At 42.8% G+C, this 17028-nt stretch overlaps 1 protein-coding gene across 2 annotated transcripts in view; it reads left to right on the top strand.

The window, feature by feature from the left end:
* Positions 1 to 17028, top strand: part of BORCS7 (BLOC-1 related complex subunit 7) — a 96168-nt gene that overhangs the window by 27388 nt on the left and 51752 nt on the right. Inside the window, exon 2 of one of the 2 annotated variants that reach the window (XM_069239494.1) lies at positions 14395 to 14454. The exons of the other annotated variant lie outside the window; for it this stretch is intronic. Within the exon in view, the coding sequence (XP_069095595.1) occupies positions 14395 to 14454 (60 nt within the window). The remainder of the gene's footprint in view (positions 1 to 14394; positions 14455 to 17028) is intronic. 2 annotated transcript variants of the gene reach the window in all.

The following is a 17028-nucleotide window of genomic DNA, read 5'->3' as shown; positions in this document are numbered from 1 at the left end:
TCAGGATATGAGGTGGGTCACTAGTAATGTCTTGACTCAAAAGAAGCTGCAGGCAAACACATCATGACCAAGGCAGCAGAACGTACAATCGATTACAACCAGGACAGACAACCTACACAGGCCACAGTTACCAACCATTCTCCAAGATCAGATGGAGGTACTTAGGGACTCGCTGTCCAGTGCAATCCACCAGCAGTTGACTCCCACGTTGCGTCAAAATCCAGACATGCAAGGCTTTGAAGCCCGCAGTGGACCACTTACCTCTGAGCTGGAATACTCATGGTTACAATCAATTTCTATAACAAACAATGAGGATGTAGTTCAAGCTTTGGAGCTGGAAACCTTTACCATGCCCAACACCAAAGAACAGCACACTCCTTCTCAAGTCCAGCACTTGGCAGAATCATCATGGCCCCAGGATGTAATTCTTTGCTCTATCACATCACAGCAGAAAACAGTCAACAATAACAACGGATTCAACGGTTAGCTCACAGGTAGAGACACTGGGAAATAAGACACGACCAGGGAATCTGGCTCGCTCAGTGCATATAACGTCAGCTGCTCAAGAAGATCCTCTGCAAATTACAGCCGAATGTGCAGGTGTCAATATGTGTGATCTGCAGAGGAACAAGCCACAATTACGGAACCATTGTGGCCTAGTACAAACAAAGCCTGTTCGTTAGACCAGTGCATCACAGCCCTGTTCAAAGTGTTTACGCCACAGTGCTCAGAGCACCCAGTTCAGGGGAAAAATTAATCAAACCAATCCCAAAGTCAACCTACTCCCCGAAAGTGGTAATTATCAGTAATGAGCAGGGTCTTACATCAACAAAAGTAATGATTCGGAACACACAAATTTCTTCAGTGGATTTTCAATATAAGTCCCCTGAAATCAGTCAAGTTGTCTGTCCCACTATGGTCCCCCATGGGGAACACCAAGAGACCAAATTGTCAGTGAAATCAGCTGTCCACATAATTACAGGTCGTGCTTCCCAGCCTCAGCATAATAATAATAATTCACCAAACAGCCGGGAATCAACCCAAATCATATTAACTCTGCATTATACGTCACAAGACCAACATGACATTTTAAACAGGAGTAACATTTTGAGGCTGTTAGCCGAGTTGCTGTTGCATCAGAATATAGAATCCACAGACCTAATATTGGTGAAATTTCTTACTAGCAGTGACCACCTGGGTTTAAAACAAAGGCTCACCACTTGGAGATCGCAGGAAATTTCCACATCAATTTTGGATGCCAAAAAACAATTTGAAGCGTAGTGGATAGCCGTTTCAAAACCACGTACACCATGATACCCTTTTTCCCTTACTGGCCATTGGCCCCAAGACAGCAAACCATTCCTGTGTCTTCAAGAAATGCGTATCCGGTCAGGGAATGCAAGCGACTGAGTCTTGTAATTGTGCGCCTGCAACCCTGCAATCACTGGAGGGTATCCAGGCGGAATGGAGGTGGGCTGCTGCCACCTTAAACGCACCAAGGAACATCTGACTCCAAAACCATAATGCAGTAAATGTAGAACAGCGAAAGGCCGTAAGTATTTTGTCCTGGAACATTGCTGGAGCCAAAAGTATCATCTTAGATGGCTGCGCATTAGCAACCAGTTGCAACTATGAACTAAATGTATTGCAAGAAACATGGCTAATAGACTCAATTCATCTAGGAGGTTATATACTATATCACATCAGTGCCACAAAACCAAATAGATCAGGCAGACTGAGTGGAGGCCTAGCAATTTATGTTTCAGTGGTGCTACGTGCAACAACAGAGCAATATTCGTTTTCAACTGATGATCTGCAGGCCATTAAACTCAGCTATGAAGACAATATCAAGCAGTACCTGTTGTTATATTCAATGTTCATGCCCATCCCCGGAAAGTGAGCAAAGCCCAACTTTTTAAGAAATGATTGCACGAGATCGCGGAAATAAGATATGCCCATCCAACCTGAGATATTCTAGTGACGGGTGACTTCAAATACACATTTAATTTGTACACCAGATCCCAACGAGCAGCTAACTGCAGAAGATCCTTTATGGTCAGTCCTGCCTCAAATCCCTCAATTATGGAAGCAATCAGATGGCATGGACAGGAAACTGGTCAATACATTAGAGCATCTGGGCATGAGGGTCCTCAACAGGAGTACTATAGATGACACGCCACTAAGCTACACCCATTTGAGCTGGAAGGTGGGCTCAACAATAAACTATACAGTTGTGAACGTTTCTTTGTGGCCTTGATTGAGGAAATTCAAAATCGAAACCACCCTTCAAAGGGATCACTCATTTCAGCATACACAGTTGAACCTGAATGCCCAAAGCTTCAAGCCAGTCTTGGTAGACCTCTGTAATCTTGGATCCATCAATTCAAAATGCTTGTCCTGGACCACCACCCAAAACATCGAATGTTAGAGCACCTATGTGCGATAGAATAAAGTACCTAAGGAAAAATTATAAATTCCAGATATGGCTCGAACGTAAGAAGGAAGAGGACAACATTTGTTGCAAACTGCTCTTTGCCCAAAAAGCCCTAGAATTTGCTGGTTTTGAGTTAATGGTTAATGGCGTTGATCGGATGTCAAGAGATATCAATTGCTCATCTATCCCCAAAGAAAAATGGGCAAATCATTTGGACAATATCTTTACAAATCAAGAATCATCTAACACAAATCCACACTTAAAAGGAGCAAACACGTTCCCACTACATCTGCCAGAATCACACAGTTTACAATGCTGATGCAGTAACTCTAGCAATCAAGAAGGGGTGCAGGAACAGTGTGCCCGGCCCCAATGGCGTTCCTCAGGCGGTATTCAAGGCAGATTCAGAGTACTGGCCCACGCCAAATGCAATCCTCTTCACGGAAGCAGAACAAAGTAGAATTATACCAGACAGCTGGAGAGGATCTATTATTAACCCGATACTTGGGGGGGATTGAGCAAATTCAGCTAACTAGAGATTATCGCCCTAATTGACTCCGGGGCTAAGTACTTTGTCTCTTTGATCCTAGATGATTTGCTTGACTGGGCCAATTCAATTAATCTAGTTCCCCTGAACCAAACCGGCTTCCAGAAGGAAAAAGGCACTATGATAAACATATTAGCATTAGGCAACATTGCTGATAAATCAAAATGCCTGAAAAAAAATACATCTATGTTTTATAGACTTTAAAAGTGCTTTTGACCGTGTGGACAGAGGCATCCTTTGGGGAAAGTTACGAAGCTGGGGCCTGCATGAAAGAATTCTACGAAGCATTGAAATGCTATATGACAAAACTTGGGTGCTAATCTAAGTTAGCTGATGGCACAAAACATCTGAGGAGGATTCCAACAAGAATTGCTCTGAAACAAGGATGTGTTTTGACCCTGCACCTGTTTAATCTCTTCATGGCTGACCTTTCCCAAAGTTAGATGTGACAAACTCACACTCCCTGAAGTTGGGAACTCTGCCCCTATCACATCTGTCATATGCAGACGATATAGTCTTATTAAGCTACATAAAAGTGGGTCTACAGCAGCTAGTCAACACACTGGCATTTCAATTTGGCAAGCCCTTTTTATGATCAAGCCTGCGAGTGTATGTGCTAGCACATGCGCCTCACTTGCAAGACTCTGCTGTATACAGTAAAGGGCTTGGAGCCCGCATTTCGTTCATCATTTGTTGGCTTGTGTGACTCTCTTCTTTACAGCCTCGTACCTTGTCACTTCAGACCTGGCATCACTGTTGCTCTGTGTGGAGCAGGGACCAAGCACTGATTAATTCAACTTAACCAGTGCCCCTCCGCTGCTCCCAATGTGATCAGGGTACTGTTTTGCTCTTTTTGACTTCTGGTGCCCTTCAAAGAGAAGGCTTGTGACTGGCAAAAACGTTCCCAGCAGGACAAACAAAATTGCAACGTTTTATTTTTTGATAGCAAACTTTCTTTTATTTTGCTAAGCCGTCTTTTCTCACTTTCCAGTCATGTTTCTTTTATTTTTGCTCATGGGTGCTATTTTCAAAAGTTGCCAATTATCTTTTCCGAATATTGAAAAAAATGACATTGTTTCTTTATTATGTGTAATTATACTTAAACACATAATCATGCAGCACTCCCCGTTCCAATACGCCCTACTACAATCCACCCCACTTTACCACACACCAATTCACCCCACTCCAATCCAAACCACTCACCCAGACTAACCCACCCCACTTCAGTCCTCCCACCCCTCTCCAATCTAATCTGCCCCTCTCCAATTCACCCCACTCTAATCCAAAACAATCTGCCCCTCTCCAATTCAAAACAATCTGCCCCACTCCAATTCAAAACAATCTGCCCCATTCCAGTACAAAACAATATGCCCCACTTCAATCCCAAACAGTATGCCCCATTCCCATCTACCCCACTTTAATCTGCAGTATGCCCCACTCCCATCTACACCAATCCAATTCAAAACAATCTGTCACACTCCAATCCAAACAAATCTGCCCGCTCCAACCTGCTCCAGTCTAAAACAATCTGCTCCACTCCAGGCAACTCGCTCTAGTCTATCCCACTTTAATCCAAAGCAATCTGCCCCACTCCAATTCACTCCACTTCAGTATGCCCCACTCCAATCCAAAACAATACGCTCCACTCCACTCCACCTCACCCAGTCCAATCCACACCACTCCAATCCACCCCACTTCCATCCAGTCTACCCTGCTCCCATCCAAGACACCCCACACCAACCCAGTCCACCCCAATCTTCTCCAATCCCCCAATACAGTCTGCCCCACTCCAATCCAAAACAATTGCCCCACTCCAATCCAAAACAATCTGCCCCACTTCAACCCAAAACAATCTGCTCCACTTCAACCCAAACAAATTCTGCCCCACTCCAATCTCCCACTCCAGTCCAGAACAGTCTGCCCCACTGTAATCTGCATCACTTCAGTCCAAAACAACCTGCCCCACTCCAATCTGACCTACTCCAATCTAACCCACTGCAGTCTCAAACAACCCACTCAAATTCAAAACAATCTGCCCCACTCCAGTCCAATCCACTTTACCTCAATTCAATCCACCTCGCGCAATCCCAGTTCACACCACCACAATCCAGTCCAGTCCAATCTACCCCACTTCAATCCAATACCTCACTCCAAACCAATCCACTCCAGTCCAATCCACCCCACTCAGTCCAACTCATTCTAATCCACCCCACTCCACTCCACTCCAATCCAACCCACACTACTCCAATCCAACCCCCCCACTCAAATCCAATCCAAACCACCACACTCCAATCACACCCACCACTACCCCATCCACCTCACTCCAATCCAATCCACCCACACCAACCCAGTCCATCCCACTCCAGTACAATCCACTTTAATCCACCCCACTCCAGTCCACATCAACCCACCCTACTCCATTACAATCCACCGACTCCAAACCACCTTAATCAACCCCGCTTCAATCCAGTGCACCCCTCTCCAGTCAATCCACCCCACACCAATCCAGTCCATCCCACACTAATCCAATCCACCCCACTCCACCAGATCCAACCCAGCCCACCCCAGTCCACCTCAGCCCATCCAATCCACCCCAATCCACCACACTCAACCCAGTCCACCCCACCTCAACTTAATCCAATCCACCTCACTCCAGTCCACCTCATCCCACCTCAAGCCGATCCACCCTACTCCACCCCACCCCACCCCAATCTGATCCAAAACTATCTGCCCCACTTCAAACTGCCTTACTGCAACCAAGAACAATGTGCCCCACTCCAGTCCACCTCACTCAAATCTGCCCCACTTTAATCCAAAATAATCTGGCCCACTCCAATCCAAAACAATCTGTCACACTTGAATTTACCCCACTCAAACATGCCCCACTCCAATCCACCCCACTCCAGTATGCCCCTCTCCAGTCCAAAACAATCTGTCCCACTCCAGTCTGCACCACTTCAATATGCCCCACTCCAGTCCAAAACACTATACCCACTCCAATCCAATCCACCTCACCCCAATCCAATTCACACCGCTCCATCCTGATCCACCCCACTTCCATCCAGTCCACCCCACTCCCATCTAAACCACCCCATACCAACCCAATCCAATCCACTTCAATCCCCCAATCTGTCCACTCCAGTCTGCCCTACTCCAATCCAAAACAATTGCGCCACTACAATCCAAAGCAATCCGTCCCACTCCACTCCGCTCCAGTCTGCCCCACTTCAGTCCAAAACAATCTGCCTCACTCTAATCTGCCAACTCCAGTTCAAAACAATCTGTCCCACTGCAATCTGCACCACTTAAATTCAAAACAACCTGCCCACTCCATTTCAGTCTACCTCACTGCAATCCAAACCCCCTCACCCCAATCCAATCCACCTCACTCAATCCCAATTCACCCCACTCAAATCCACCACAATCAGTCCACCCCACACCAATCCACCCCAGTCCAATCCACCCCAGTCCAATCTACTCCACTCCACTAATACCTCACTCCAATCCAGTCCATCCCATTTCTCCCCAGTCCACCCCACTCCAGTCCAGTCCACCCCACTCCAGTCCAATCCACCCCACTCCAATCTAGTCCACCCCCCTCCAATCAATGATGAATTCCAAAGGACTTGCCCCCAATGATTTGTCTTCAGATGCTCCAAGAGGGATATTGTATTAGTAAGTTTGTTAAGGGCAGTAAATCAAAATAGTAATGTACGCTGGATTTGGAAGAAAGCAGTGCTTGTGCCAGTAAATATGATAATTTAAGTTTGTCTTCAAATTAACAATTACGATGTAAGGCCTGCCTCAGCATGAAAATCTTCTCTAAAGTTCTGATGTACAAACATGCAGGAACGTGCGGTGGTATTTATTACTAAGCTGCAGACAGATTTTCTTCTGGGATTTCAACAACAGTGCAGCAGCATTAGAACTGCTGGGGCAGCAGCGTGTAGCACGTGGGATACAAAGACCACTGTATTGTGCGTTTGTAAATGTTTCTACAGTGTTCAACACCATACATAGGGGTTACCTTTTGAGAGCAAATGACTATTTCGGGCACACCAAAGTGGTAGAACATGTCATGAGTGAAGTGAGCAGGGATGCTTGGGTCAAACAGAAGTTTGTTGCAGGCCCGATCTGTTTTAGCGTCCATGGGTTGACTTTCTGATGTGAAACTTCTGAGTGCTCCCTGATCCTTTTCAAAATGTAAATGAGTATGTTAGCTAATGAGGAGGTTTGTTAACGTTTTGGGGTAAGCATATAATGTCAATCTTTTATATGAAAGAAAAGGTGCTTATGGATAAGACACCAATGGGTCTGTTACAAGATGCAAATGTTTTGGGAGACTCAAAGAACAGTAGTTCAAAAAATTGACATAGAAAAACTAAGTTTCCCTATTTTGAGAGGACACTGGGCTCAAAAAAATTGGGAATTGTACTTATAAGTACTTAGACCTTAAATTCGACCACAAATTATGCTGGTGGTCCATGTTCAAAGTTAAGAGGCAGTCAGTTGGAGCTTTGGCTCGAAGGTTCACTACATTTAATCATGAACATAGGGTGTTATCTAACTTGACCTACAGTTAGGCTCACCTCGCCCAAGCTAATGCTAGCATTGACTTATGAAATGGAAAGTTGGTTTCCTGACAGAACAAAGCACCAACCTGGAGGAAGACCCTGTGCATATGGACTTCTGTAACGTATGAAAATAAAATTAGCACTGTCAAGTTCTGCTTGGAGTAGGTATCTGGCGGCTTCCTGTGGTGTAAAAAATGTATGCATCACCACTGAATAGTTGGTCATTTGTAGATTTGAATGGCAGCCCATGTATGCCCATGATTTCCTCTATTATTAAGTTCATTGCTTCGGCTGTAGTGGTCTTCCTGAGAGACATAGTGAGCACCTCACTTTAGAGCCTAGAGACCTGGCTTCTAAACTCAGCTTTTGGAACTCAACTGACATTGTGTGTTCTTAAACGCATCACTTAATCTCCTAAACCCCTAATCCAATTTTTTTTAAATATGTGTATTGTTATGCAATGCAGCTGTAAATATGCAAAATGTAAAATGTGTAATTTGAATGTGTAATATCCCCTCTTGAAATACATAATCTTGTAAGGTCTTCTAAGTCTATGTATATTGCAACGCAATTGTGAAATGCGTAATTCAGGTATGTTAACTCGCATCTTGTTGTATCGTCTTCTAAGCCCTCCTTCTCCAATTAATGTACAGTGCTCTGTTTCCTCCCAGCCAGTTTTTCACTTCATAAATATCAGTGCATCCAGACATTCAAATTCCTGGTATTTACCCTGTGCTTGCCAGTGCTACTAGTGGATATTTCTTGACCTCTGTCAAGTAGAAAGCATGGCTATGCAGTCCAACAGCAAACTGCATAACTGATCTGTTATTCTGTTGGCTGGCCAGTCCAACGTGTGAGATGGCTTTGGACCGCCTCCTCCACCGTCTCATCCACCATGGGAAACTAGTGTCATTCTGTCTTCTGGGACTTGTTTCTTTCCACTCTTTGGTGGACGTTGTGGCATATGACTGTGCTCTTTTTCCCAGCAGGGGTTGGGATGAGACAACACCTGTACAAATCCTTCCAGTGCATTTGAGATGTCATGCTGAACATTTAGTATGGTCTGCAGCTGTTGTTATTTTTCAGATTAAAATGTGCAATGTTTTTGCCCTTAAAGATGGGTTTCCTGATTTTAAGCTGTTACCAGTTGGATAGTGTAGTTGTTGAGTGCGTCTGCAGTCATTTTGTCTGTTTTTAGGTTGAGCCTAGGCAGCGTGCGTGCACTGTCTTGTGACATGCTGTAATTTGTTTCTGTGGGCTTTCACCACGCCCATCACTTTCATTTTTAACTTAGCCTGCCTTTCAAAATTCCTTTGGTTTGTTAAGTAAATGCTTTAGGTTTGTCCCGCTTTGAGGATGTTTTGTTACTATCTTGGAGACTGACCCTATTACATGGACTATTGCACGATCAGCCATATACCTTAGTGCTGGTTCACTACTTTTTTCTTTTGCCTCTCAGCTTCGCACTTGTGGTAGTATGTTGTTTCTTCCTCTGGCATCTCGCAGTTTCTTTGTGGTGTCTGCACCCGACAAAGGCTGCAAGCTGGAGGGGGATTCTTTTTTATTTATTTATTTAGCGGAACTCGACCAGAAGATTGGCGTGCTTTTCATGAGCACCGGTTACATTTGCAGCCCCATTCTTAAATTCTTCCAAAGTTTAGCAGTTGAAAAATATACAAACTGGTACCTTTTAAAAAGAAAAAAACATAATGAAAACCCTCAACTCGGCTCTCCTTGGCACAACCGTAGAGCCAATACTACAATATTCACTGTACTCTGAAACTCACCCCATAATGCTTTGCGGGGCATCACTTTTAAAAAACATTTTTGCCCATAACCCCATACTAGGTTGGGGAGAACCCAAAATCATAACCTCTCCCACCATTCAATGTGTTTTTAAACTTTCTCATGGCTGGAGCTTTTGCTTTACAGCTGGGGGTAGTTTGTGTTTCAAGGGCCTTGTTTGTAATTATAATCTAGCAGGCCTGCTAGGCCTGCAAATGTGTAATGCACTATGACCTCTAGGGGCTGGATATGTGGTTACACTGCAATGCTGTCTGTCCTTCCCTTTTCGTATGATTATGCCCTGTTGGGGCAAACAATATGGTTACATGACCATGTTTCTTCCAATTGCTATTTTTATTGTGGTGCTCTCTAGGGGATGTTCTGACTATTACAGTCTAATGCCAACTTTATGAGGAAATGCATAAAGGTCTAATGTGCTGCATGGCTAAATACTTATAAGGTCCCAAAGACGAGACCTATTGACTATGCCAATGCTTTTTATGGCTGCTGTCAGGGTTGCATCCAGCTTCTTTATCACAAATTCTCCCATGGCCCTGGCTTCTTTCACTTTGATTCCTATTTTCAGCTTGTTGTGGGGTCTCTTCATAGGTCAATGCAGGGATGATCATCCATTGTATGTTGTCTATAATGAACTGGTACTCTTAGAGTTGAAGTATCTATTTCCCAAAGCAAGTAAAATTAAGATTCTGAGGCCACCCTCTGAAATAATGGCTTAAGTGGATTCTAATCATGCCATGGGAGGGGAAGAGATGTCACTGGTAAGTGAATGTCAAAGTGTCTGCAGATCCAGTATATTGCAATAGCTTTGTTCCCCACTCCATTCCCCCGCCTCAGCAAGCCATATTTTTCCACGTTAGTTTGCTTAGCTCACAAGTAACTGCAGGTTTTATCTCTTTTTGTGAAACTTACAAAGCAAGAGTACCAGTTTGAGAATCATCCATCACTATGTTTTTATTGAATATTGGCATTTTAAATAGATGATTCTCTAATATGTTAACGACCTGTGATGTATAAATATTTTTTCCCCCTTGCCAATTACATTGCAGATTTGTAAATCGTATTCCGGTAAAGGATACTGTTGTTTTGTGAATAGGCAAATCAGTTGTGATTTCTCATTCAAATGAAGGTCTTCGTAAATATATTAGATCCAAACTGTCAAAATACCAATACTTTTTTTTAAAAAGCACATTTCAAATATGCCACACACCACCTCAGGATTTCAAGGTGTACCAAACACGGACTCCCTAGAAAGATTACACCATCTTCAATATATAAGGTAATTCCAACCTAACATGTGTAAGAATAAAGCAAGTATATTTGCATACATTGAGACACATTTAGATGAATGTAACTAAAGTGCAGCAAAGTTTCTAGTTGGAGCTGAGTGTGGAGTGCTGGTGAGGCAGCCAGTGTAAGATGCATGACTTGTTTTCTAAAATTGATAAATATGTGGAGAAAATAGATCGTTTGATATGTATGAGAAGTCTATATGATCAAATACCAAAGGATTATGAGGAAGGGCAATTTACTTTCAAAAGAGGCAAGACTAGAGGGGAAATATAGTTGTTTGGTGTGGTACAGTCAGAGTTTGAACTCCATGGAAATATAATGGATCCTCTGGAATCTAACAAGAACGCTGCTGTTCTGTAATGTATATCAGGCTTTTCGCTCAGTCACAACATAATTGCTTTCCTTTTGGCTAAGTTGTATATTGAAACATGTGCATCCACCACCCAGATGTTGTTCATGTGCATAGTGCTAGCGATCTTAGGGGTTTGATGAGATGCAGTAGCTACTTTTAGGGTTGGTTGTCTCTGTCTTACATCAACATGTTAGTGATTTCTGTCTGGATTGGTATTTATGTACAATTGTCGAAATGAAGCACTTGAGCCCTATTTTATTCTTTAAATGCAAAATATATTGGATTGATAAATTGTTGTTAGTTCTGTGTATAGATCGATTAGTATGATTGCTTCACTTTCATCTTTAATTTTGACAATGCTATCCAGAACTGCATTTGCCACTTTTTTAGCCTTGTCTGTACACCTTGAACATGACTGTTATCGGGCAAATGATCATTTTTGTCACCTAATTCTTGATCTGGACTTTGACACCTTGTCTGTTGTATTCTCTATAAATGGCAGCAGCAACCACCAGAGGAAGATGTTGAAAGTACTCCCGCCCCAGCCAATTTAAGCTAGGGGAGGCTGAAAAAACATCTCACAATATCAAAAGACGTAGAACTTCACATTCCATAGATCACAGCAGGGTCACATGCCCCATGATACGAGCTAATAACACCTGACAAGTGTGGGAAAACTGATCGGAGGGGAACAAAACACCACAGATAGATACACCAATCTCCTCGCCCCTTTTTCCTTTAACTAAACCACCTCACCTGGAATAACATAGCGAACGGAAAACAATTCACATGCATAGGGCATAGTCTTTCACATACAATAGTCTCCTGTTCATTTTACTACTACTACTTCTGTCCTCCCCCTACCCATCACTTTTCTGCTTTCTCCACTCTTTATCGCCAACTAAGCCTCTCTTCTAACTATTCTCAATATTGAAACTCTACCCAAATTCCATACTCTTTCATCTTACATGTTCACAACATTGCCAAGCATCCCCACAAGTTACAAAGGATCAACATATATTTAATGATTCCTAGATCTACTATTGCCCTCTCAATATATTGCCACAATTCTCTTCTGCAGTTTCATCATCCTTCCATTCATTTACCATTAACGTCTTGACCTTCTCCATCCTCCTGGGGCGCACATTGGTGTGCAGTTTTCTCTCCCTGATAACCTCATAGAAAATCTCAGTGTAGAGTTCTCTTGTGTCACCATCCTCCTCATCTCTTTTTTCCAGTTCTAATCTGCTATCTTTATGTAGATCAGTCAAAAAGCTGCGCCATGCCACTGTGCTTTGGATTATAGAACACTGTTAGTTTACATACTATGCCCTTACATCTCTTTTCATCTGTTCAGATACATGCTTATCCCAGTTATCTACGACCATCACACTCGGTATGCCTTCTTTCCAGAGTACCTTTTCCATTCATTTTATTGTCACACCAGTGGTCACATCTGCAACCACTGTCTCCTCAGGCTACTTGAATGAATTATTCAACACACACTACAATGTACTTCCTCAGTTGCACGCACTTCCTGTGTTTTAATCTGTTTGCTCCCAGGCTAACAACACTGTAACTTACCATTCGCTAGCACAATCTGTATAATCCTGTGTTTCAACAACTTTATTAGGTCAAGATACATGGCATAATTAGGACAACACCCATAAATGAGGCGCAGCATGAAAAGTGAATGGATAATGCAAAGATGCACATTAACTTACAAATCATTTTTGTTAATAAAACACGAGTAACCATAGCAGCAGAGTTCCTTGACCTTGTGGCTTTATGAGAACCTAAAGAGGAGGAAGAAAGGTAGTATAGGGACTCCCTATCTCCAAGGCTATGCTAGAAGGCCTTAGCAGCATTAGCTTGTGAAAACATGTTTTATGCATTGGTGGATTGCCCACAACCATACTGGAAGGGCAATACAGCCCTTAGCTACCAACTCTCTCCTAACGTCTCTTAATGCTTTTTGTCTCCTATGGGCCTCTGGGCTTAAGTCTGGATCCAAGGGGAGTCAACGGATCGCTACTATCTCAGTTTTCTTTTGGATCACAGCTTTCAGTATTCTTTCATGATAATCAGCCCAATCCCCTTGACCTTAGAAGGTAGTCTATGCACTTTTTTTCATTAAGTGCTGTTCCAGACCCGCTTGAGGGTCCAACAGGCCCAGCAACTTGCTCAGGACACTTGACGTCACTCTGTGTTCTTTCAGTGATTGCATGGGGCATTCTGAGTACCCATAATTGAGAGCCCCTCCTAAGATTATGCAGCACTTTTCTTTTTTAATAACTCTTAGCTGCACAGTTCTTAAATGTTGTTTAATGTTGTCAGTTCATCAACCATATCTCCGGTTTCTCAGCTCGGTCCCTCCAATGTTTGGAGTTTGAAGGACACGCTTTTAATGTTTCTCTCTCCAGACTCATCACACATCTACACACTCTTCTACCATTCTCACAGCAGTTTTAGTTTTGGCAGACGTTTCGTTGAGATTGGATTTTTGTGATCTCAGATTCATCCAGAGATTCCTCTGGCATTTTCCTCTGCCCTTTTTTGAGGCTTGGTGTGGGGCTAGAGATATAGTTATCTTTGTTTCTGCATCTGTCAGACATGGTTCAACAAAACCAAAAGGCCTCACAGACTGGTCGATCAATAGACTAGTTAGAGCGATATGATTGCCATATTGTGATTATTGCTGGGATCACATACTTCCTGCTTCTTTCATCATTGCCTCAATATTCAAAAAGGTCCCCTCGGGTCTGCCAGTGGAAAGGAAATACCAGAATATAACGTGTCACTGGATACTGGATGGTAGGGAGACTGCTGTGTACAACATCAAGTTTATTTTTCCTCCATCGCAACATCATGCAAACCCAGTCCCCCCTACCTCCCCACCCCCCAGTGGTTCATCCACAGTTGTAACAATTGTCTTAATCGAGCATTCAAGCACCTAATCCATTCTCTGCAGTTTCTCTGGTGCTACCCAGCTGAGTAGCTGCTGCCAGACTGCTTCTAGGATGTTGAGAAACAGGCATGCCACAACCTGCCCTGTAAGCAATCAGTATCTCATGCTGTCACCACTCGAAAATCTTGTAGAGGCAAAAGAGCATCTGACCGCTAAGACATCAAACGACATCAAAGCGAGCAGGAGCATGTTGTAGGTTTTGTATGCACACCACAATCCGCTACACCTGTCGTCATTTCAGACGTACTTGCCCTTAATAGTCATAAGCATGCCTGAACCTCTTGAGCTCCCATTCAAGATAGGACTTTAGCAAGAACCTTTAGATGTTGGGACTATCTTAAGCCACGTTCCCATCACAACAATACCAATAACACTCTTCACAAATCTATCTAATCCTGTTATTTTATATTTACTATTTCACAGGTAAATCTTTCCTTTGGAATCATGGAGTATCTTGATTGGGCTCACAAGACATCACAGCAGGTAAATACCTGGCAGGAGCTAGCCCTGTCATGCTTTTTTCACCTCTCCTGCAACAAAGATAACTCATTTGGGATTAGAATATGAGAGATTTTCGCTCTTACTGACTCAATCAAGCAGAAGCAAGGCAACAAGGACTTCAAGCTATAGCTTCAAATGTGAATCTTTCTAGATATCAAGGACACCCCAGCAGAAAACATGGCTCAATTGACTCAAAGGTACTCTACAGCGTTGTGATTGCTTCTCAAGCACTTAAGATAAAAATAACTTTGAAGCTGCATTTCTACTGGGCTGATAGGGCACAAAACAAAAATTAAGGTACACCACCTACATATTGCACCGTCTACTTGTTTAAACTTCTCATTCATGTCCTGCAGCATAAAAGTGAACGAATCCTCTCACTAGAACCTAAAAATGTAAAGTAAGCAACCCTAGCTCTCACACATTTAGCACTTGTGCAGCTGTTCTGGCTGGTCCAATCTGTTGTATCTGTGGCTCTCACAGTACACCCATTTACCCCTCGTGCCACAGATGCCAGTGGTTGGCCAACAGGCACTCTGAGCACTCCATGAAGAGAGAGTTGCAAAAGACCAACAGAGAACAGGTTACAGACTTATATATATATATATATGTATGCCCGATTTCTTTGTGTACGTCCCCACTGGAGTGCTCCTGTTTCCTACATCCTTTTGGCCAAAGTGTGATTCATTAGCACATTTTGCTTTGTCCACAAAATTTCCATTTCAAGATCTGACAGTATTTCTGGAACCTTACGATTCCATTAGAATGCAGGCTTTGTTGGAAAATGTCACCTGCTTGCTTTCTATAAGAGAGACTGAGAACATCCCTTCCACTTAGTATTTCAACTGCACTTAACAATTTATCTGGGGAACCACCCACCTTCTTCTAACTGCTTTTCTTCATTTTGAGTATCTTCCTGGGCTCACCCACTGCCAGAGCCCTGCTTTCTTCAGGAGCCGTGCCTTCAGGAGCCCAACTTCCAACAGCACTGTTTCTTTAAGTATTAGAGAAGTTCAGAGTGGTTAGACAAGGGAAAGGGTTTGGGAGGGACTGCAGGGAAAGAAACCTAGAATGAGATGTGGGATGAATTTTAGATACAGCTCTGTAGTTAACTGAAATTAATATAATATGTGTTCTTGACCATAGTTTGTTGATAATTACCTGTAAAGACAAATAATAGATTCTACTTCTATTGAGTTCACATGGGTAGTATTTCAAAGGTTTTTGTAAAATAAAGTCTTTTCTATTTTTCACCTTTGATCAGGCTTAGAGTAGTTGCTCCACCAGTACTTCCCGTTCAGACTCCTCCCAAAGGTCCCATGAACTGTTTTGAGCAAGATTGGGCTATTCAAATTCAAGAAGTGACTACTGGCTTTTGGTTTTATCACAATGTCTCAAATGTTCTCCTCGCCATTCTCTATTAGAAATGTTCACTCTTTAACGTGATTACAACATTGCAAATGTTCTTCTCATAATTGTCTCTTATAAGTGTTAACTCTGTCTCAGGTAATTCTTATTCAAAAGACTTTAGCGAATCACATACAAAGCTCTTTCCAAACCCTCCTGAATCTGAATCCTATACTCCAACATGTTATAAAACCTAAAAATATAACCTAAAACTTTAATCACAGTTCAATTGACTCTAAAACAGTAACTTTCTAAGCAAAGCCAATTGTTTTTATTCTGCACAAATGTTTGCTGCTATCTATAGACCACTTCTGTTCTCCGATCTGGAAACCCCAACCACGAGGGCAAAAACTCTGGAAATAACAAGTGGTTTTTCAATGTTGCCGCCTCCTTATATAGTCACAGGTGAACAAGATGGGCTCTGCAGTTTACAAACATCTCGCAAGACTTGGAAGCTTAGTGTCTCCTGAGATGCACTGCAAAACAAGATGTACAGACGTCAGCAAGATTTATAAATCTTGTTTCTCGTGAGACCACCCAACATTATTTATTTTTTAATCACCCTGCAGAGGCACCACCACTATTTCTGGTGACAGTGCGCAAGCACACATCCTGTAAGCCTTGTAGTAGTGGGAAGAGCTGCCTGCAAGATGGGCTCCTGAGACATCTTATCTTGTAAACTGGCATTACAGTAATTCTTCCCTTATGCCCAGTGCGCGTGCACAGTCAGGGTTTAGTACATGGGTGGTATAATATTGACTTAAAAGCTAGGGATTGTAAATGTGTGCTACTGGTTCCCAAGAGTCATTTTTGAGACCATACCCTTCTACTACAACTAATACCAAAGATGGCAGTGCCTCCAGCACCAGTGCTTTATGGAGCAAATTTTAAATTTGGGGATGCCTGAAGGAAAACTGAGGGAGGACTGAAACAAACTGCGGAAGGAGTTCATTAGGCAAGCAGAATGGAAGACAGAGTGAATTTTCATGGAGGGTGAAGGTAATAATTCATAGGACACAGGATTAATCTGGTTGACCACTTCAAATGGCCTAACAAACAAGAGCTGAAATTTGTAGGTATGCTTGAATTTTAAATGTTTGGTAGAGAACCACAACTTTTCCCCAAAGTGATACTGAGGATCTGGGTCTC

The sequence above is a fragment of the Pleurodeles waltl genome, chromosome 6, assembly GCF_031143425.1.
Source record: "Pleurodeles waltl isolate 20211129_DDA chromosome 6, aPleWal1.hap1.20221129, whole genome shotgun sequence".
NCBI lineage: Eukaryota > Metazoa > Chordata > Amphibia > Caudata > Salamandridae > Pleurodeles > Pleurodeles waltl.
This window is presented reverse-complemented; position numbering and strand designations above follow the sequence as displayed.